Raw genomic sequence first — 22,899 nt, 5'->3', positions numbered from 1 at the left:
GGCACGGCCCTCCAAGCTGACCGCCCCCAGACCTGCTCAGCAGCCCTCACACAGTGGCCTCAGATGACCCCGGGGCTCCCCCATCGCCCTGCCCTCTTATGGGCTCAGGGCCTCTCCAGCCCGCCCCCTTGTTAAGCAGCTACCCAAGTGTAACTGATTTTCTCCGTGCAGGTTTGCTGGGAAGAAGGGAGGTGCCGAGGGGCAGCTGGGGTCAGAGTCCGTGCATCACGAATTTATGAAGCACCTAGTGCCTGCAGACCCTCGGAGGCTGAGGCTGGCTGCCTACGTCTCCAGCCTCCAGCTGGGAGCAAGAGGGGCTCTGGGAAGCTGGTGCCTGGGACTGGTCAACCTGGCCATGGCGCTGGAGGCTTAACTCAGCTGGAAGCTGTTAGGAGCAAATATCTGTAGGGGGTGCATGGGGCAGTGGTCAGGAGGGGGGGCACGTGGCAGCACCTCTAGGCTCTGGGGCCTGGATTCTAAGGTGTGTGTTTCTTGGAAATTGATGAGGTAAGGCACAAAGTGCTGGACCAGTGGTCCTCAACACTCTGGTGGTTGCAAAAATGATCCGGGGATGGGGGCTTCTTTTTTTTTTTTTTTTTTTTTGCGGTACGCGGGCCTCTCACTGTTGTGGCCTCTTCTGCTGCGAGCACAGACTCCGGACGCGCAGGCTCAGCGGCCATGGCTCACGGGCCCAGCCGCTCCGCGGCATGTGGGATCTTCCCAGACCGGGGCACAAACCCATGTCCCCTGCATTGGCAGGTGGACTCTCAACCACTGCACCACCAGGGAAGCCCTGGGGACTTCTTAAAGTTGCAAATTCCTGGGGTGTGGTCCAGGAAGCTGCCCCCGCCCAGGTGATTAGGGGGATCCTTGACCATAGCTGTGTCACCAGCTCCCAGCAGGGGCCGGGCAGGTATTGGTGGAATGAATGGATGAAAGAGCCCCGCTGAGCGCATCACCAGCTGCTCCCCATCTCTGCTGAGTTCACTGAGCAAAGAAATGAGAACACCTGTTCCAGCCCACGAGGCTTACCAGCTAACTTTAAAACTGTTCATTTTATGTTTTAAGTGTGGGTTATAGTTATTCGTGAATAGCTATGACATTCATGGGTCCAAGTTCGAAAGGGGCTTAGCAACAGTTTCCCTCCTCCTGTCTCTCACCCACTCAGTTCCCTTACGTGCAGGCAGCCAGAGGCATCAGGTTCTTCTAAGTCTTTCCAAATAAATGTTATGCGTCACCAGGCCAACATGAACCTATCTCCTCCCCCCTTTCTTGCATTTACATAAATGGTAATATATATTCTGCATAGTATTCCGTACCTCGCTTTATTCACTTCATTGTATTTATAACTCAGAGAGAAGTTCTTCGTATCAGTAGGTAAAAAGCATCCTGAGCCTTTGTTATGGCTGTGTAGTATTCTGAGGAAGGCTGTGCAATCATATATAAGCGTTTGTGTTCAGTCTTTTGCCCTGGCATACGATGCTGTGATGAGTAACCTGTGTGTAACTGCCTGGGGGACATAAGTTGGGTACCGTGTGAAGGCTGCCGGTGAGTCAGGCTTGGTGAATTTGAGATTAAAAAGAAAACTAGCCCTCCTTGGAGGCTTTAAGCATGCAGCATAACTGCAGGAGTGGCTTTTTTGGGGGCTCTTGGAGGCAGGGGGTGGCCAGGAAGACCCTAACTGCCCCTCTGGTAGGAGGAGCCCATCGTGTGTATGCTCTCACCCCAAATGGCTCACCCGCACCCATCCACCTATCTGCTCACACACAAGCCAGCCAGAGCCTGGCTGGAGGAAAGGGATGGTCTGACTTGGGAGGGGTCGAGAGGGCTGGGCTCAGGGTTCTGGAGCGGAAGAGCATGGGAGTTCTGTCTCTCCCAGCTTTGGGCAGCCCTGCTTTGTGCGGGGCTCTGAGTATAGTGGGGGGCACCCTCGGCCTGGTGCATGGAGAACCCTCAGGGCATGAGGGGGGCTTGGAGGGATCTAGAGCAGGTCCTGCACCCCCTCTAGGGGGATTCCTGTTCACCACTGACTCTCCAGCATCCACGAGAGTCCTGGACATAGTAGGTACTCAATAAGTTTTTGTGGCCCAAATGACTAAATGACCCCCAGTCCCCACAAAAGATAACCCAGTGGGCTTCCCCAGGTCTCTCCAATGAAGCGAGGGGTTTGTAACCATAAGGCAACTTTTACGTGGATTCCCATGTTTCCTCACATGCTGATTCAGTGTAGGAAGTCCTCCCTCAGTTCCTCAGTGACGTTTCCTGAGATAATCAACTCCCATGGTCACTTTGGGTCACTGGTGGACATTATGGTATGCCACCTGACCCCCTCTTCAGGGCAGAGGCATTAATTCCCCAGCTGCTATGAGTGTTGGCTTCCGGCTGCTCACAGCAAGTCCCTTTCCTGGAATCGTCTACTGCCAATTCCCAAGGTTACAGTCCCTCCTTGGGGGCAGCTCCATCCAATGTGGGGAGACAAAGGGCAGGCTGCTTGTCTTAATTCAGGACAACTCCGAGGGCCCAGCCCCAGAGCATGCCAGGGGACTTCCCAAAACCTTTGTGGTCACTACATCCCAGTTTATCGTCTCCCACTGCCCCCCAGACTCCCTCCCACCTATGGTTCCTAAGAGCACCCTCCCACCATTCCCCCCACCCCACCCCCGGCCCAGAAACCTCCTGTGGGCAGAATCTGTTTCCGGGAACCAGACATAAAACAGTCACCAAACAATCTCAATTCAGAGGTTTGAAAGTTGAATCCCACACAAAAGAAAACCCCTTAATTTGCTTTTATGAAATTAAATCTATCCCCCCCCCAAAAGGTGATAATTATGTGATGGGATACAGGTATCAGCTAACACTACAGTGGTCATCGTATTGCAACATATAAATGTATCAAGTCAACACGTTTGTACACCTTAAACTTACACAACGTATATGTCAATTATATTTCAATTTTTAAAAAGTTAAGTTATTTCCCGTTAGGATTTAATGCAGCTGCAAAACTTAGAACTCTGGAAAGGGGATGCTTGGCTTCTTTCTTCCCCTTCTATCTGTCCAGCTGGCAAGTGGTGGTTCCTAACCGGTAGTAGGTTGAATAATAGCCCCCGAAAGATATCAAGGCCCTAATCCCTGGAACCTGTGTTATCTCATATAGAAAGAGTCCTTGCAGATGTGACTAAGAATTTTTGAGCTAAGATTATCCTGGATTATCTGGGTGGGCCGTAAATGCCATCACCAGTGTCTTTATAAGAGAAGCAGAGGGAGTGACATACACAGAAGGAGAAGGCAACGACCACACAGGCAGAGACTGGAGCGATGCAGCCACCCGCCGAGGCATGCCGACAGCCACCAGAAGCTGGAAGAGGCGAAGGGTGGTTTCTCCCCTAGGGCTCCGGAAGGGATCCGGCCTTGCGGACATCTTGATGTCAGCCCGGTGAAACTGGTTCTGGACTTCTGGCCTCTAGAACTGTGAGAGGATAAATTTCTGTTGTTTTAAGCCACCGAGTTTGTGGTAATTTGTTAGAGCAGCTGCAGAAAACTAACGTGACTGCAGGAGAAGGGAGGGGAGATGGGTGTGAGGGAGGGAGGGAGGAGCAGGAAAGTTCTTGCTCCTGAGCGCCATCACAAGATGCTCTACGGGGCTGGCAGGACTTAAACGGGTGCTGTCTCTCACTCGGGCTCCCCTGGCTCCTTTACTGATGCCCCGCATCCCCCATGAGCGGTTGGAGGAGGCTCGCTTGCACTTAGCGGATGCAAGGGCCGCTTTAGCCGTCAGCTCATCTCTCCAGCCTTCTGCAGCTCCAGGAATCTGGCAAGGGCTTCCGCTTTTGTCCACTGAGCTCATTCACTGCTCCAGGCTGCCCTATTGGTCAGGTCTGGGGACAACCTCACACCAGCTTCCCCTTGTGCACGGCCCCCTTCTGTCCACAAGAAACACTTGTGCATCTTCTGCCTCCGCAAATTCCAAGCGGGGTGGGGGTGGGGGGAGCTGATGCTCTTCAGAGAAAGAAGCACATGGTGACCGGGTTTATGGATCCCTTTCTCCTCAGTCTGTGTGAGGGCAGACACTCCGGATGACCATCTTTTTCCACCATCATGTTCTCCACGACCCACCTGAAAACAGCATCTCTGGGTGTTTTCTGAGCATCTCAGGCTCTATGGAGCCAAAATCTGGCCTCAATCATCAAGACCTCAAGTCACCAAGTTTTATTTTCTTCAGGGGAATCTTACGTCCTAATGTCAGGGCCATAAAAGAAAACATATGAAAAGGACACAGGGGGGACTAACAACCTCACTCTACGAAACCCATGACTCCTGTTCTGCGCCACGTCCAGCTAGACGGAGTGTGGCACAGCAGAAAACAAGAGGGACAAGACTCTGCTTTACAGGGCTTTCTAGCTGGTGGAACGGAAATGACAAATGCCAGAGACAATGAGAATTTGCTGATGTCTGAAACGTTTGCGTGTTTGAAACGACAGTCAGTTCTCCTGTCCCCCTTGGGTTCTTGCATTCCATGTCTGTTGCCTTTTTTCCAAAGGACAATGTGACCAGGAATCAGGCTGCACCTTTGCCCTCGAACCTGATAAATATCGCTCTGTGGTATCCGAAGCCTGAGGCTGCCACGACTTCATCTCTGCTGCTCTTTCCTGCCGAGTGTCCCTGTGATCCAGTCAACTTTTTATAACTTTATTTTTTTAATCCTGAAATACAGAGGAGTGCAGTTAACATACACACACATTAAAGCAAATAATCAAATGAGCATCTGTACACCTCAGGCAGTTCACCTGGCTGGCTGTTTGGAAACTGACTTCAGTGCAGCTCTGGGGATGTGCTGCACCCCTGGGGGCCTCAGCCCTCCTCCTCCCCCCTCAGTCTCCCTCAGAGGCTCCTTGGGAAGATTAGAATCAACTAGGCTCAGATCATAGAAAATTTTATAGACCCAATGTATGCCCGGGAAAGAAAGACATACGCAGGAATGTTGGCCTTCAATGTATCCCGGTCGAACCTTCACGTTTGTAATATTCAATTCGACCATGACAGTGAGTGAATGAATAAATGAATGAACGCCAGGAGCATTAGCTTGACCTCACATACAAAGTGACTGTAAAATGTCATTGCAGGGGCTTCCCTGGTGGCGCAGTGGTTGAGAGTCCGCCTGCCGATGCAGCGGACGTGGGTTCGTGCCCCGGTCCGGGAGGATCCCACATGCCGCGGAGCGGCTGGGCCTGTGAGCCATGGCTGCTGAGCCTGCGCGTCCGGAGACTGTGCTCTGCAACGGGAGAGGCCACAGCAGTGAGAGGCCTGCGTACTGCAAAAAAAAAAAAAAAGTCATTGCAGCTTCTCACAGCAGAAGTGAGTTTTCAATGCCATGACCATGTTGGGGTCCTCGGTGAGGATTTCAGGGGCTGGGGCACAGGGGAAGGAATCAAGCCACTGCCCAGAGGGTGATCCTCCACCCCTCCCCAGGAGCCAAAATGTCCCCAAGACCTCTTGCTGTGCCTCACTGCAGGGGACCAGAGCCTCTGGCCAGGATCTTCCAGGGACGGGGGGACGGGGGCGCAGAACGGGCTCAGGGCACCATGCACCACCACTTGAAGGAGAAGGGCTGCCGGCACACGTTGGTGCCGCAGTGCACATTCCCCTGCTGAACGTGGTAGGTGTAGAAGTCATCGATGAAGGTGCAGTGGAGGCCCAGAGGCTCCAGCAGGGACCGCACCTTCTCCTCCAGGCAACAGCGGCCGTTGATGATGGGCCCGAAGGGCTTGGGGATGCCCAGGTGCTTCCCCAGCACCAGCATGTTCACCTGCAAAGAAGCAGGAGCCCAGGTCAGGGGCAGCAGCGTGCAGCCTGCGGCACCATCTGAGCGCCCCCTTCCTCTTCTGACCTTTGGAAATAACAGCCCCACTTCACAGATGAGCAAACTGAGGCCCAGGCCGGTAACGTGAGCTACTTAAGGCCACCCAGCGAGTCTAGGACTTCTACTCAAATCCGTCGAACTCCGGGGTCCACATTCTTAACACTGCTCTCTCCTTCCCCACGGCCACCCCGTGGCAAACTCGATTACTCAAGGCCCAGCTCAAGTACCACCGCCTCCGTGAAGCTGCCGGTGAGTTAGTCATCCTCCTCTGTGTTTCCATAGCTCCCAGCACAGTGCCTGGCACAGAGTAGGCACTTAATAAATATCTGTTGATATGATCTGGTGAATAAGTGACTACCTATTTTGGGGCACCTTCCATATGTTATACCTTATGTAAGTGACTATGTTTCCTCCGTTATATTGGGAGGTGGCCTGGTGAGGTGAAAGGATGAGGATTTGGGCTCCAGGCCAACATGGATTTGAATCCCAGCACTACTATTATATAGCTGTGTGGCCTTAGGCAAGTCACTTCGCCTCTCTGGGCCCCATCAGCAAAGAGAACCCAAACACATTTCCATTGCTGTGACAATTGGAGAAGAACCTGTATGCAGAGTCTGTGCCAGCTCGTGGTAAGCACGGAGTCAGTCTCCAGGGCTTACGAGTCACCGAAGGGGCATCTCACCGCTCAGATGTAGCCCATGCCAAGTGCCTGGCACTCCTCATTTCTCCGCCTGTTCCATGCCCAGGCCCACGCCCCCACCGCCCATCACGGGGCTCCTGGGAGAGTCATGGCTCAGGCTCCAGCTCCCTCTGGAGCCGCGCACAGTGGAGGAACAAAGTCGGCCCTCAGCATAGCTGATTACTTCATCTGAGATGCCTCATCCCCCATCTGTCAGCATCAGCTTTCTTGCCTGGCTGGGCTAAACTGGAGAAAACATGAAATGCTTGGGGCCAATTTTATTCCAGGGGTTAAGAGGAGGGTGCCCCCTCCTGTCTCATTTTAGCCAAGGAAGCTTTATTCTAAACAAAATCTTCTGCAGCACTTCAGTGCATGAAACAGACAAAATCTAAACCACTGCATTTGAGGTCCTACCTTGGAACCCCAGGGCCCTGGAGAACCCAGTTTGAAGACCACTGTGCCAGGGACTACAGGCTCTTCCCTGAACTGTAATCCGCAGCTGCAGCGGGAGAGGGGGCTGAAGGACCCCAGTAGAATTGGGTGAGGTTTCTGCCTGGCCTTTGGCTATTCTTGGAAGAGACACAGCAAGAGGGCAGAGGGACGGGAAATATATACCAGGTGACTTCAAGATGGTGCTGGGGTCAGTTAAAAGTTCTCGACAAAAGTGGATCTCCCTCAAGTTCACCCTTCAGACAGGTGAATCCCACTTAGCCAGGCAGTGCCAGCCTAACCTCCTCAGAGAGGCCTTCCTGGACCAGTCTGAAAAGGTGCCCCACCTTTATTCCCTTCATGGTACTTAATTCGACCTGAGAGCATCTTGCTTGTTGCTTGTCTCCGCCCCCCAGAACCTGCCCCATTCCTACCTCACCTGCCACCGAAAGTCCACAGGGGGCAGTTCAGCCAGACCCCAGGCTCTGAATCCCACCTCTTGCCAGGGACCTGGTCTCCCTGGGCATCATCTGTAAAGTGGGGGCGATGATAGTCTTTGACCCCCAGGTGGTTGCCTAAAGCCTCTGTAAGGCGGATAGGGCCGTGCAAACCCCAACGGGTGAGGAGCCAACCAAGCCTCCTGGACCCAGTGCCCAGCTGGCCTCTCTGACTTAAGGCTACTCAGAAGGTCACTTCCTCACCATGTTTGGGAAAAAGGCTTCCACCTTGAGGGTCCCTTTGAAGCCTTTCTGGAGCTTGAAGAGCTGGGGGATGTCCACGATGTCCCCTTCCTTCACGCCCAGCTCCTGTTCCAGTCGATGCATTTCTGGGGGGGCGGGAGGAGGGGACGGCGGTGGGCGGGGCGGGGCTAGCACGGGGCGGGGCGCGGACTGCCGTTGGGGAGGGGCAGGTGGGGCTGAGGCCCGGTCAGGGGAAGGACCACGGACAGGGTCAGGAAGGCGGTGATGGGCACCTCCTTTTCCTCCCTCCTTCCCTCCCTCTGCTCAGTCCCTCTGCCTCTCTTTTCTGCTTCTGTGTCCCTGCCTTTCCAGTCACTCCAACGCTTGGCCTCTCTCCTGCCTCTGTCCCTCTGTTTCTGAGAGTTTCCCCCATCTTTCTCCAGCTCCAGCTTTGTCAATTCTCTCTCCTCCGTGCATCACCTTGTGTGTATTCCTGTAGTGGTGACCAAGGTCTCCTCTCTCTCTTTCTCTCTCTCACACACACATTGACCCAAATCCCAGGGCTGTTCATCACTGAGCCCGTGGAAGGCTCTGCCTTGGGCCTCTAACCACAGGGAAGGGGGCTGGAGGTGGGGGTGGGAGTGTCGGGTCTGCCCGGGATATGGCATCTCCTGGGCAGCCAGGCTAGTACCTCCACATATGAATTATGTTCTCTCAGTTTCTCGTTTGACAGAATGTCCTTTATTTTCTGCTGGGTTTTGTCTGTCATGGAGAAAAAGAAAAGAAAAAAAGCAGATGAATTCAGAGGTCCATTTTGCTCTTCCCAGCAGGTCCAGTCGGGGCTCAGTTTTCCCATCTATAAAATGGGGGCAGCAATGATTCCTAAAATATAGGTTTATTATGAGCATCTGGGAGGCAGATGACTTTAATAAAATAATCTATCAGGGTAAGTTCTCATTAAGAGTTTTAACTTCGCTCCCTTAAATTTTCTTATCTCCAAAGGGATCCCGTTTCTGGAGGGGCAATCAGAGGTCTGACCATTGCCTGATGCTACAGGACATACACAGATATTAGGTGAAAACTCTCAGCCATGGTGACTTCAACCTCTGACTCTGACCAGTGTCTGTGGATTTCACTGAAAAAAATATTTCATTCTGTGCTCCACCCAGACTGAACTTTTTTCAGGTCCTCAAACACATCTTGCGTTCTCCTGCCTCTGTGCCTTTGCTGTTCCTTCTGTCTGGAATATCTCTCTTCCTTCCATCCCACTGCCCCGTTTGCCTGGCCAACTCCTGCTCATCTCTCACGCTCATGCTTGATCTTCGCCTCCTCCAGGAAGCCTTCCTTGAGCTCCTCTCAGACACCCCTCAATGCCCCTGTGTTTAGTTGTTTCCTTGACTCACTTTGCCCTGGACTCTGGGTCCTGAGGGCAGGGAGCTATTCTGCCCTGTTCATACAGCATCCCCAGCACTTAGCACAAAGCCTGGTGCTCAGTGGCTACTCAGACGTCTGTTGCCTGAATGATTCCGTCTGGCAATAGGAGACCATGTGAAGGCAGAGGAAGTTTCCCAGGTAAAAGAACAGGCACAGCCATCTTACTCTTGACCCCTTGGAACAGCAGAGCCTCCCCATGGCCTTCCTTCATTCGCTCCTGGAACAGTTTGTAGCAGGACCTGGGGCTGGCCAGGAGCAGCCAGAAGCCCTGGAGGCAGAAACCCTGGGGTCAGAGGTCAGCTTTGCCCTGGGTCTCCTAAGGAGGAAGGTTCTGCTGAGGGTACGGGGAGTGTGGGTTTGGACCTGGGCAGACCGCCTCTTACATGCCCCCTCCTGGGGGTGAGGGAAAAACAGAGTCAGGAAGGTAAGGTCAGTCACCCCCAGGCAGAGGCAGAGCTGTGTTTGGAAACCCAAGAAGAAGACATGTGGCTTCCTCCAGGGAGCCCCCCGGACTGCACCTTCTTGTGCACTGGAACGAAGCTCAGGAACTCATCCACGTGGCCCACAGACAGCCAGTCGGAGTAGAGTTTCACAGGGGCCTGCACCTGCTGGGCACTGAGGAAATCCTGCAGGTCCTTGTGCGTCTCCTGGCTTTCCTTGCTGCCAACGCGGGGTTAAAGGAGTGTTATGGGGAGATGGGGGTGGGGGAGCCAACAAAGGTGGGGATTAGCAAGGAAGTCTCTTCGGGACTGGGACTTGGCGAAGGGGTCAAGGTTCTCCTTCAGGGAAGGGATTCAAGACCCTGGGATACCTTTTTTTTTTTTTATTACATCTCCATCTTCATGAGAAGACCGGGCAGGTAACACACCTCTCATCCCTGTATTAGTTTCCAGCTGCTGCTGTAACCCAATTCGTGGCTTCGAACAACACACGTTTATCTCTTACGGTTCTGAGGTCAGAAGTCTGAAATCAGTTTCGCTGGGCTAAAATCAAGGGGTGGCATGTTGGTTCCCTTTGGAGGCTCCGGCAGAGAATCCATCTTCTTTCCTTTTTCAGCTTCTAGTGGCCACGTTGGCTGGTCGCCTCTTCTTCCATCTCTTCAATGCCCGTCACTCCAACCTCTGTTGCTGTCATCACATGCATTTTCCCACCGCAACCCACCTTCCTCCCTCTCACAAGGAGCGCTGTGATTACATAGAGCCCACCCAGATCCTGAGAATCCCCATCTCAAAATCCCTAACTTAATCACATCTGCAAAGCCCCTGTTGCCATGTAAGACAGCATCTGCTTCTGGGGATTAGGCCACATTTGAGGAGCCATCATTCGGTCTACGTACTGCACCTATAACTCGGCTTCCTACAAGTCGACGGTCTGTACCCTGGGGCTTCATGGGGGCCACAGACTCCCTGAAAACAGATCCCAAATAGTGAGCTTGGGTGCATTTTTCTGGGAAGATGACTAGTCTCAAGGAGGTCTGTGATAGCTTAAGTCTAAAAACCATCATTTCCAAATCGTCCCTTTCTCTCTAAAACCCATGCCAACCTGACTTCCTCCCCGGCTGGGCCGTCAACACTGCTCCCTCGAGGTCTTCGTGGTCACACAGCTAAACCCAAGGGCAGTGCCCAGGCTTCCTTGTCCATTAGCATCCGAGTCAGCTGGTCACCCTCATGTCCCTCCCACACTTTCTGCACTTCGCTTCGGCCATTGCTCCCTCTCAGCCTCCTGTGCACTGGGGGCCCCAGACCTAGTCCTTGATTCACTCCCTCCTTTGACGATCTCACCCAGTCTCATGAAATACCATCCATGTGCTGACCATGCCCACGTTTATATCTCAGTCTGTATTTCCCTCCCAAACGCCGTACATGTGGCACAATGTCTGACTTGGATGTTGACTAAATATCTCACATTTGCCCCAAGCAGAACTGCTGATCCCCGCTTCCCAGCTCCTTGTTCCCTGTTCCTCCCCCAGTCCTCCCATCTCAAGGGATGACACCTGCCACTCACAAGGGTCAAAACCTGAAGTCATCTAGGCTTGTCTCTCCCTCACAGCATCAGGAAATCCCATTGGCTCTGTCCTCAAAACATGTCCCAAATCTGGCTGTTTCTCACCCCCTCCCCTGCTCCCCTGGTCTGCAACCCCATCATCTTTCCAGTTACAGCACCAGCTTCATCCCCACTCTCCCTGCTCCCACCCTTGCCCCGCTGCCGTCCATTCTCAGTGGGCAGCCAGAGGTTCTCTTTAATAACATCAATCAGGTCATAATCATCCTCTGTTTAAGACTCTGCAATGATTCCCCAGTTTCTCAGATTCTAAACGGCTTTACGATGGCCAAGAAGCTCACAGGATCCGTCTCCCCACTACACCTCATCCCCGTCACCTCTCTGCCTCTCCTACCACTTTGCCTCTTGCTCACTCAGCTCCACCCCTTCGGGCCTCCTCGCTATTCTGTGAACATGCCAGGCATGCCCTGCCTCAGGGCCTTTGCACTGGCTGTTCCACCGCCCAGAACACTCTTCACCAAGATATCTACAGAGTCAACTTCTTCACCTCTTTCCTGTTTTTGCTCCAGTGTCAGCTTCTCAAAGAGGCCTCCCCTGACCATTTTATTTAAAATTGCAATCCAGTCCCCCCACCACTCTGGCACCTGTGAGCCCCTTGATTCTGCTCTTTCTTTTTCTGTAGTACTTGATTTCACCTCCCAACATATAATGTAATGTATTTATTCATTAAACATATTGTTCCTTGTCAATCTCTCTGGGCTAGAATGTCAGCTCCATGAGGGCAGGGGCCTTGGCATTGCTCACCAATAGATTCCAAGTGCCTAGAACAGGGCTGGGCACAGAGTATGTGCTCAAAGAACATTTGATGAATGAATAGCAAATTCATCCAAGTCACTGCCCTGGCTGTCACCATGAGAAGAAAGCTACCTAGGCTGCAGGCTTGGATTTCTGCAGGCGAATGAAGGGGTATCCATGGTCTGGAGAAGGGCCCCCCGACCCAGAGCAAGATGTGCAGGAGATGCTCGCATGTGCTACTCGCTACAGATTCCAGCACAGGCTTAGAATGCGTCCAAGTTCTCCTCCAGTCTCTCTGGTTCATCAAAGATGAAAGTCCCAGAGCGGGTGATGCAAATCCTCCCTTAACACCCGCTAACCTCCCGTCTTAACAAGCGGAGGGTGGAACCTGGTTCGGAGTTTCTGCAGTCATTTGTGTGGAGCTGGATTTAACAGCGCTCTTTTGTCTTCATTCTGTTTAACTTCAAGCTTCAATGCTTCTACTTATGGCAAGTGCTACTGGTGTTCCACCGACCGGTTTAAAAGGTACTGATGTTGTCTTGTGGGAGAACACCCACCACGTGTAAGCCGCATGCTAAGTGCCTGGTGTACAGTGATGGGCACTACGGCCCAGGCGTGCCCTTGTGGTGCTTCCAGTCTAGCAGGGAGACAGAGGTTGGAAAGTAAACAGTCCGGTGATTTATAACAGAAGGAACCAGCAGTGCTACAGTGGAGAATGCCAGGGGCGTGGATGTGTCCTTCAGTACCAGGATGGCCTCACTAAGGAGGGCATTGAAGCTGAGACCTGAAGGTGGAGAAGCAGCCAGACATGTGAACCGGGAAGCTAACCAGGAAGCGGGAACAGCATATGAAAAGGCCCTGGGGCAAGCACAAGTTGGGTACATTTGAAGAACAGGAAGGAGGCCAGTGGGGCTGGAGCCAGGTGAGGGACAGGGAAAGTGGCCCATGACGGGGTTGGAGAAGCAGATGGGGCCGTTACCTGGCGAGGAGTTTGACTTTTTTTTTTTAACATCTTTATTGGAGTGTAATTGCTTTACAATGGTGTGTTAGTTTCTGCTTTATAACAAAGTGAATCAGCTATACATATATCCCCATATCTCCTCCCTCTTGCATCTCCCTCCCTCCCACCCTCCCTATCCCACCCCTCTAGGTGGTCACAAAGCACGGAGCTGATCTCCCTGTGCTATGCGGCTGCTTCCCACTAGCTCTCTATTTTATGTTTGGTAGTGTATGTATGTTCATGCCACTCTCTCACTTCGTCCCAGCTTACCCTTTCCCTCCCCATATCCTCAAGTCCATACTCTATGTCTTCGTCTTTATTCCTGTCCTGCCCCTAGGTTCTTCAGAACCTTTTTTTTGTTTGTTTTTTAGATTCCATATATATGTGTTAGCATACGGTATTTGTTTTTCTCTTTCTGACTTACTTCACTCTGTATGACAGACTCTAGGTCCATCCACCTCACTACAGATAACTCAATTTCATTTCTTTTTATGGCTGAGTAATATTCCATTGTATATATGTACCACATCTGCTTTATCCATTCATCTGTCGATGGACACTTAGGTTGCTTCCATGTCCTGGCTATTGTAAATAGAGCTGCAATGAACATTGTGGTACATGACTCTTTTTGAATTATGGTTTTCTCAGGGTATATGCCCAGTAGTGGGATTGCTGGGTCGTATGGTAGTTCTAGTTGTAGTTTTTTAAGGAACCTCCATACTGTTCTCCACAGTGGCTGCATCAATTTACATTCCCACCAGCAGTGCAAGAGGGTTCCCTTTTCGAGGAGTTTGACTTTGATCCCAATTCTTTTCCTGAGTGATTTGAATACCCCAGACGAGAGTGGCTAAGAGACCGTCGCAGCCCCCCTCTTCCGAGGCTGTCTGTGGGTTGGGTGAGGACACCTGTGCTGCGGTGTCTGTCTGTCTGCCTGGCACCTGGCTTGTGACATCAGAGAGCCTAGCCTTCCTCACTCTTGGAGACATGGCCATGGAACACAATAGGACTGAAATCAGCGAGAAGGGCCAAAGTCTCAGCACAGCTGGCAAATTCATCCTGCTGCTCCTGAAACAGGATTAACCTGATTCTGTGGCAGAGAGACACCAGTGACCCCAACTAAATCCCCTCATTGTCACCACTCAGCACAGGAGAACAAGCGAGTTAAACTCAAGTTTCTTTTCAAAGCCTCCTGCGTGGGCAGGGCTGCTTCCTTTCCCCTTGGGGCACAGGGTGCTCCTTGGAAAGCCATTCACCACAGCAAACCTTGCACCCCGCACTCTTTCCTTTGTTTTCCCTGGTGCCTGAGGTTAGGGGGCTGTCCAGGCTCAGATCGCAGGCCTGGGGTCTTACTGGGAAAGCAGGAAGCAGGGTGCTCATGGCCCAGTTTGAATTCTAGCTTCACTCTCTTTTTGTGTGACTTCAGGAAAGCTGCTTCACCTCTCTGAGCCTCAGTTTCTTCATCTATAAAATGGGTCTAGGGATTCCCTGGTGGCGCAGTCGTTGAGAGTCCGCCTGCCGATGCAGGGGACACGGGTTCGTGCCCCGGTCCGGGAAGATCCCACATGCCGCGGAGCGGCTGGGCCCGTGAGTCATGGCCGCTGAGCCTGCGCGTCCGGAGCCTGTGCTCCGCAACGGGAGAAGCCACAACAGTGAGAGGCCCGTGTACCGCAAAAAAAAAAAAAATGGGTCTAGTGATAGCATCTACCTTAGAGGTTGTTAGATTAAATGAGTCCGCTCATGTAAGAATTTAGCCCTTTGAATGCCACAGAACGCGGGCTCACTAAATGTAACCATTATTATTACTATTATTATTATTGTTCTTTGCTGAGTTTGCCCGAAACTGCCAGGTTAGTCAAGCATGACTCACTAATATGTCACCCTCGCCCCACCCCCCAAACACACGTAGAGACCTTGGCTGACAAAGTCACACCGAGGAAGTGACCACTCTGATCCTGAACACCCCCATGTCCCAGAGGGAGCCCCCCAAAGACCAGCCTCCCACCCAAAAGACAGAGCCTCCAGCTGGACATTGGGGAAGGTTCTGGTCCTGGCCCTACCCTCACCTTCCAGCAAGAGCATCTTTTTTTTTTTTTTTTTGGCCGCATTGCACAGTATGTGGGATCTTAGCTCTCCGACCAGGGATCGAATCCGTGCCCCCTGCAGTGGGAGCGTGAAGTCTAATCCACTGGACCGCCAGGGAAGTCCCAAGAGCATCTATGGAGAGGACTAATGTCCTCGGCAGGGTTTTCCTGAGGACAAAGTGAGCTCATGGCCAGAAAGGGCTCTGGGAAGGGAAGAGCCAGATCTCATCACATCACAAAAATGCCCCGCAGCCACCTGTGTGCTGGCTGCTTGGGCAGGACGCACACCTGCAGGATGCTCAGCAGCAGGCGGGGGTGGGAGACAGAAAAGGAGGAAGGAGGCCTCAAGGCAAGGGTTTCAGCGCTGGTGCCCATCCCCGCCTAGTACGTACCAGCATGCATTGGATGGGGAAATCCTTCAGGCCTCTGTTCCTTGGGGAGGCAAAGACCACGGGCAGCGTTTTGTGTGGGGCTTGGATGTAGCCGATCTCCATCTCATCCTGTGAAGAGAGAGTGCAGGGGAGGCTGTTACGTGCACTGCCTGGGTCTCAACCCCCAGCGCAGGGATGGGGGTGTGGAACCATCCACACGCTCCCCCTTGCCGTCAAGGGCAAATGCACGTGGGACATTCAACTCCAGAGGAGGGGCTCCGGGAAAGCAGAGCTTACTATACTGTATTTGAACAAACGTGTAGTGGAATCAATGGCGTGCCCTTCACTCTCGCTCCTGGTAAGTGCCCGGCCAGATGCCAGAGACCCATGGTGTACGAGCCTGTCCTCAAGGGGGGATCCAGGAGCTGGGCACTCACCACCCGGTGCTAGGAGGTGATGGGAGGGAGGTGAGGGGTCTTCGGGAACACGGAGGAGGGACTCCTGATTCAGTTGGGACGGGTCAGAGGAAACAAGCCCTGGGAAGCTGGCGTCTGGGGAAGCCAGAGTTCTTAAAAAGAACCTACTTTATAGCACAGGGAACTCTACTCAATGCTCGTGGTGACCTAAAAGGGAAGGGAATCTAAGAAAGAGAAGACATATGTATATGTGTAACTGATTCACTTTGCTGTACAGCAGAAACTAACACAACATTGTAAAGCAACAATACTCCAGTCAAAATTAATTTTAAAAAAAGAGAAAGAGGGCTTTCCTGGTGGCGCAGTGGTTGAGAGTCCACCTGCCGATGCAGGGGACACGGGTTCGTACCCCGGTCTGGGAAGATCCCATGTGCCACGGAGCGGCTGGGCCCGTGAGCCATGGCCGCCTGCGCGTCTGGAGCCTGTGCTCCGCAACGGGAGAGGCCACAAGAGTGAGAGGCCCCCCGTACCGCAAAAAAAAAAAAGAGAGAGAGAAAGAGCAGCAGTAGCTCCGCCCCAAAGGAGGGCAGGTGAGGCCCCGGCCGAGCCCATGGGGCAGAGACGGGGAGGGTGCAGAAATGAATGGGGTACACATCCTGCCTGTATTTTAGCAGGCAGGCGTGATCTTGGACACATCACTATTAGCTGAACCATCCGAAATTGCCATTCTTGGAGGTAAAAAATGGCGGCATATCAGCCATTTCTTCTGGTTCAACCTGATTTAACACAGATGGAAGGATGAGAAAGGAAGAGAGGGTATTATTTGGAGGTTTAGAAGAAAGAGGAATGAATTCCCGCTGGAAGGATTGAGGACATTTACGGAGGGGATTCGAGCTGGGATTGGACGGGACTGATTTGGACGTGGGGGTGGGAATGGGGAGGGCGGCTGGAGAGAAGGAACAGGGCTATGGGATGGGGTGGGAGCAGGGCGGGCAGCATGGAAGGAGAGGCACGGAGGCTCGGTCAGCCCGCCAACTGCCCACTAGCACCACCCAATGCCAGGTTCTCGGTGCTGAGCTGAATGAGACTCCCTCTCTGCCCTCAGGGGGCTCATGGCACGACGGGGTGGAGGGGGAGCCTGGCACAGAGACGGAATGGTGATCCAGTGTGGCCGGTGTGGGACAGCCAGATTGAGAGGCAAGCTGAGAAGGAGGAGATGGGAGCCATGGAAAGTGCTGGAGCAGGGGTGTGGCCTGGCCTGGTGGCCGAGCCCGGGAAGGCTGGCTTGGAGGGAGGCTGCTAGGGGGAATGGTTGGGCTCCAGCCCCCTGAGCTTTGCAGCATTTCCTCAATTTCCTGAAGTTGTCTGAGAGTTTTCAAGCAGGAAGGTGGTCATCTTGGTGACCACGGCGGGCATGACGTGTCCACAGTAGATGTCAGTGGAGTCACTTGCCTGAGCCCTCCGTCTGTGAGGACCTCAGAGGCTCCTAACTCCCCGCCTGTCTGAGGAAGGGTGACCAGCCAGGTGCTCGGCCGAGCCCTAGGAGCCCAGGTCCCCGTGTCCCTTGACCCTCAGGGATGCGCCTCCTGTGTGCCCGGGCCACGCACCTGCATCCACCGGTCATTCGTGCTCTCCTCCTTGGCACAGACCGTCAGCCTGCACCTGGCTTTCTTGGCCAGAGCAGCCACTGACTTCAGGAAATCCTCATTTGCAAATAACCTAAAAAGAACAGAAAAAACAACCTCCTCAGTGCCCTTGATTCAGCAGCCAGTGGCCTTGGCTGGCCTTGAGGGGGCAAGCTGGACCCCCTGGGGTGTCTCTAGGGATGGAGCAGGACCTCAGGGCTGGATGGAGGAGGGGAGGGGCACGGTGGGTGCTCCAAGGCACCTGGAGCCTGGACAGAGACCGCAGCTCACCCTGTGTCTCTGCTCTTAGCAAGCATAGCTCGCTACACTCTGGTAACAACCCAGGAGGGGAGCTAGTGGGCAGCCTTCCACCGAGGAGGAGACAGAATGAGGAGGTCAGAGCTCAAGGTCACGCCATCTGGATTCGAACCCAGGCCTTGCTGGCTTCCAGCCTGCGTCCTGACCATGGGGTTACATTCTCACCCCTTCTGCCCCAAAGCAATGGGAAGAGGAGAGGGGAAGGTCCCCCTGTGACCCCGCATGGTTAGCAGGGGCTCTCAGACTGCAGGAGCCTCCCCCGGCAACTTGTGAAAACACAGCTGGGCCCCGTCCCGTCCCCAGAGTCGAGACCCAGCAGTTCAGAGGCTGGCCCAGAACGTGCATTTTAAATGAGTGCCCAGGGGTTTCCGGTGCAGAAGACTCACAGGCTGCCCTCTGAGGGGACAAATTATTACATATCACAGTTATTATGTGCAGCAGGGAGACATTGAGGGAAACAAGCCCTGGGAAGCTGGCGTCTGGGGAAGCCAGGCCCTCCACATAGAAGTCTGTGCTGTGATGGCCACCCTGGAGCTCCAGAGGGTGAGAGGGGTGCCGTGGCCCCAGGATCATCCCGTACCTGGAGGGCTGTTTGTCTGCTGGGAGAGAGCAGGGGAGGCTCAGGTCTGCGTCCCTACTTCTGAGACCTTGTCTTCTTGGTGTGTGAGGCCTTCCCAAGGCCGTGGCATCTCCCCCCTAAGGATCCCTCACAGCGGGATCTGGCAGGAGCCTCCCCTTAGGAGGAAGGGACTAAAGGCCCCGCCCTCGCCCTCCCGATGGCGGTCCAGGAATGGAGCGATGAGGGTGCCTGAGTCATTCACAACTTTGCAGAAAGTCCAATATACGTTATAGTTCATTCATTCATTCATCCATCCATTCACTCCCTATCACCTGCTCTCAGCTGACACCTGGAAAGACCAGGGTGACAGTCACTGTCCTGGTCCCCAGGGAGTGCACAATCTCCTGGGTAAGTAGGGAGGAGCAAAGACAGTCAAAATTACAGATAGTAGTAAGTTCTGGGAGGTCAGGGAAGGCTTCCTGGAGGAGGTGATACCTCCATAGAGGCAAGGAGTTGGTTTGTGGCCAAACCAATGTCAGTCTAATCGCTGAGGTTTGAATGGAAGTCAGATCAAGTTGCGCCTCTGCACAGCCCTCAGATGGGCCCCCACCTCCCACAGACTAGAAGCCACAGTCATTTCCTGCCTCCCTGACCCAGCCCCTTCCCCTCTGGCCTTTCTTCTCCACCCTCATCCCCCCACCCCCGCTTAACCCTTGCATTATGCACTCCAGCGGAGCCAGCCTCCCTACATTCCTCAAGCCCATGGGCACATCCCACCTCAGGGCCTTTGCACCTGTGGTTCCCTCTGCCAGGAGTGTCCTTCCCCTGGGTGTTCCCACACCTCTGTCTGCTCAATGACACCTTCTGGGGGAAGCCTTCCCTGGCCCCCCTTCCCCACACCCCTCATTCTCTTCCTCTTCGCTGTTGCATCCCTCTGTGTAGCATTTAATGCCGTCTGAGGCACTAGACACTTTACTTAATGATTTTACATATCATTGCTCTCAACCCGCTAAGATGAAAGTGACATGAGGGCAGAGACTTTGTTTTGTTCTCTGCCTAGAACCGAGCCCGACACTCAGTGGCAGGTGCTCGCAAGCTGCTGAGAAGTTACTGATGTCTCTGATCACCAGGTTGTTGGAGAACAAATTATTACCGTTATGATGTGCAGTCAGCTTGGATTCAAAAACCTCTGTAAACAACAGTCCTGTGTGTGTGTGTGTGTGTGTGTGTGTGTGTGAGACAGAGACAGACACACAAAGAACAGCTACAACAGTCCTTGGGAGGGAGGTCCTTTCTTTCTCAGTGCTCACCCAGCACCGGACATCACCTTGTTTGCTGCATTTTGTCTGTGCCCTTTCTACAAGGCAGTGGGCAGAGATGTCCATCGTGCTTACTGCTGCATCCTCAGTTCTTAGAACCTGGCACAGGGTAGGTGCTCGGGAATTATTCAATGAAGTGTGTGTGAAGGGGCTGAGTCCCATTGGCTGGGATGGGAAGGGAACACCAAGGTGACGGCCAAGGGCGACTCACCATTGGCTCGAAACACCTGACTTTATCCATCTCAGACTTGGCCACATGGAGCACCAGCTGGTGCTTGCTAAAGTCCCTGGGGGTCTTCGTGCTCAGGGTCACCAAGGACATGTCCTTCAGGTCTGGAATGAGAAGGACATGGCCTGAGACGCAGGCCCCTGAGACTACTACGCCCCCCCACCCAAGACTACCCTTCATCACGTCACCTGCTTTATTTTCCTTATGCTCTTTCCAGTATTTAAACAATATTTTTCATTTTAGAATTAAAGGAATTCAAGGTTTTGGTCCTCTCCCACTAGGATGAACTTAGGATGTAAGCTGGCCAAAGCGGAAATCACATTTATCTTGTTTGTTGCTCTGTTCCCAGCTCCGAGAAGCATCTAGAGCAATGCCTAGCACAAGGCAGGTGCTCAATAATTATTTGTGGGGTGAATGAGTGGAAAGGTTTCTCCCCGGGGCCTGCGTGGGAAGTGAGCCAACCTGAATAGTGGCCGGCAAAGGCTTGGGGAGATTGAAGATGGACGAGAGTCAGAGGCTGGACAAGAGTCACGTGGTCAAGGGCACTGGAGTGGGCGGGGTTTGAACCCTGGATGTCTGTGGGCTTGGGGAGGTATTGCAGCTCTCCGTCCCTCTGCTTCCTCGTAAATACACAGGGCTGAGCGCAGAGCCCACACGGAGGGAAGGGTGCAGTCATATGTGTAAAGTGCGTATTATAGCGCCCGGGCTGTTTGGTTACTACTGTGTGCCAGGCAGCGTGTAGAGGCTGCTCCCTGGCATCAGGCCAGGCCAACTCCACGCGACTTTAAAATGCATCCATTTCTAGGCCATTCTAGCAACTCCCCAGGAAGGCGGCAGCTGCTGCCCTGGCCAAATAATCCTGCCCCCCTCGGCGCCCTCCTCCAGTGCAGGTCTTCCACCCTGGCCATGCCTCAGAGGTGTGCCAGCAGGGACCCTGCGCCCAACTTGTGCCCCTAAACCTGCCCTGGTGTTGGGATGCCTGGGTTCAAATCCTGAGCCTGTGACTTACTAGCTGTGTGACCCAGAGCAAATTGCTTAACTTCCCCATACCTCAGTTTTTCCATCTGTAAAGTGGGGGTGAGGACCATACATACTTCTGAAACTTGAGCTGAAGGATCAAATGAGTTAAGAATTCTGAACTGGTCCGAGCAGTGCCCAGCCTATGGCAGGGGCTCAGGGCTGCTCTGGCATGAATTTGGGGCTCTAGTCAGGCTTTCATTTTGAATTATTTTGGGCCCCAGGTTTGACCCAAGAGCAGAAGTTTGGGTTGGTTAACGGGCTGGGGATGGAAATTGAGCCCTGGAGGAGGCATTGGGAGACTGAGCGTTGCTCCCAGCTCTTCCCTGGCTGCTGTGTGACCTTGGGCAGGTTACTTGCCCTCTCAGGACCCCTGTCCATTCCTTCACCTGCATAACATTCATGCTAAAAAGAACATGCTTCCAATAACCCTGGTTTCTGAGGGCTGTTACAAGGCTCAGGACAAAAGGCTTCACAAAAAGGCAATGCTCTATTCCCATTGGTTCTTGGGGGGTCTTTACCTTTGCTGTCAAGCTGGTCATCCTTGCAGTCCACAGTGGAAGATTTGGGATTGTCTCTGTCACAGTTCACTAGCAGGATGGCGCCCTGCCCATGAGGGCCCCAGGTCCAGGTCCTCTGTGGACACCCAGCAGAGATGGGGCACACTTAGGAACCTGTGTATGTCCCTCCAACTCCTGGGAAAGCCCAGCCACCTTGCCCTAGCACCTCGATAGCCTTTTGTGATTTACACATTTTGTTCCCACATCAGGTAATGTTTTGGTCCCAAGAGTGGATTTTTGCCTGCCCCAAAAGTCATAAACAAATTCCACTCATCCACTTAAAAAAAGGAGTCCAAGACAGTAAAATTGATTTCAACAGCTTTTAAAAACTGTTGGATTAGCAAACCAAACTGCGCTAAATATTTGTGTCTAGACTCAAATCTAAATAGCTCCTCTTCTGAAAACTCTTAATTACTCCTTCACCAAAGTGTGGGCACTATTCTTAGCAGTTGGTTACTGTCTGCCCAAAGATGAAAGCAAATTGAGCAGCCCCTCCCAGCAGGACTCTAATAGTGATGACATCTTCTGTTTGTAGGAGAGCATTCTCCCCCGGGGAATGACTGTGTTTTGGGAGGGACCCAAGGATGAATCCCACTCCCAGAGCTGTAATTCTTCCCCCCACTTTTGACTGACCCCACAAAAGGATATTAATTTTTGACAGGTCATATCATCTTAAAGTGCACACCAGCATATGGAGAATTCCCTGGTGGTCCAGTTAGGACTCGGTGCTTTCACTGCAGGGGGCACGGGTTCGATCCCTGGCTGGGGAAATACTATCCGGCAAGCCATGCGGTGTGGCCAAAATGATAAATAAATAAAATACAGTGCACACCAGCACAAAAATGTGCAGGCAGCTTTGGGGTTTCAGGGACACCCTGAGGTTTATCCATGGACCCCAGTTAAGGCGATTCATCACCTGCGTACGACATCACCCTATATTTCTGCAACATACATTCCCTCTCCCCACCTGGCTCCTTCCCTCCTCTATCCCCTGCCTCTTTTCTTTATTATTCACCTCATGTGAACCTCTCCCACCAGTAGCTAAAGTCTAGTATAGGGGATTTTTTTTTTTTTGGCTGCGCTTTGCGCTTGCGGGATCGTATTTCCCTGACCAGGAATCGAACCCGTGCCCCCTGCAGTGAAAGTGTGGAGTCCTAACCATTGGACCGCCATGGAATTCCCCATAGTATAGGGAATTTTTGAGCCAGAGTTGAGACCTGCCTGCAAATTTTCTCTCTGCTGTGCATGAACTGGGTGAGTCTAGTTTCCAGTTTGTGGGACAACACATTCTCTGAACCCACAATCATGAAAATCTAGTTTTGTAGAATAGATGGGACCTATGTAAACCAAAACGGTAATGGTATTCGTGATTTTAATTTTCTTTTTTTTCCTGTTCTTCTTAAATTTGTTTCGTTTACTATTAACATGGATACGTGAGACAGACCGCTGTTCACCTCATCACCACCAGGGGCCGCGCTAGGAGAAGCCAGTGGAGTTACGGGAGCATTTGGGGCGCCGGACAAGGTCGA

General features: G+C 52.9%; 1 protein-coding gene across 1 annotated transcript in view; it reads right to left on the bottom strand.

The window, feature by feature from the left end:
* Positions 1–5,569: 5,569 nt before the first annotated feature.
* Positions 5,570–22,899, bottom strand: part of LOC132433034 (protein-arginine deiminase type-4-like) — a 30,551-nt gene continuing 13,221 nt past the window's right edge. Inside the window, 13 exon segments of the mRNA XM_060023828.1 lie at positions 5,570–5,803; positions 7,667–7,773; positions 7,776–7,791; positions 8,337–8,407; positions 9,245–9,347; positions 9,598–9,739; positions 12,482–12,659; positions 13,850–13,940; positions 15,349–15,456; positions 17,351–17,462; positions 18,123–18,282; positions 19,772–19,897; positions 21,332–21,446. Of these exon segments, the coding sequence (XP_059879811.1) occupies positions 5,570–5,803; positions 7,667–7,773; positions 7,776–7,791; positions 8,337–8,407; positions 9,245–9,347; positions 9,598–9,739; positions 12,482–12,659; positions 13,850–13,940; positions 15,349–15,456; positions 17,351–17,462; positions 18,123–18,282; positions 19,772–19,897; positions 21,332–21,446 (1,563 nt within the window).

Source organism: Delphinus delphis, chromosome 1, assembly GCF_949987515.2.
Source record: "Delphinus delphis chromosome 1, mDelDel1.2, whole genome shotgun sequence".
Taxonomy (NCBI): domain Eukaryota; kingdom Metazoa; phylum Chordata; class Mammalia; order Artiodactyla; family Delphinidae; genus Delphinus; species Delphinus delphis.
The sequence above is the reverse complement of the archived record's forward strand: the minus strand, read 5'-3'. Positions and strand labels throughout refer to the sequence as shown.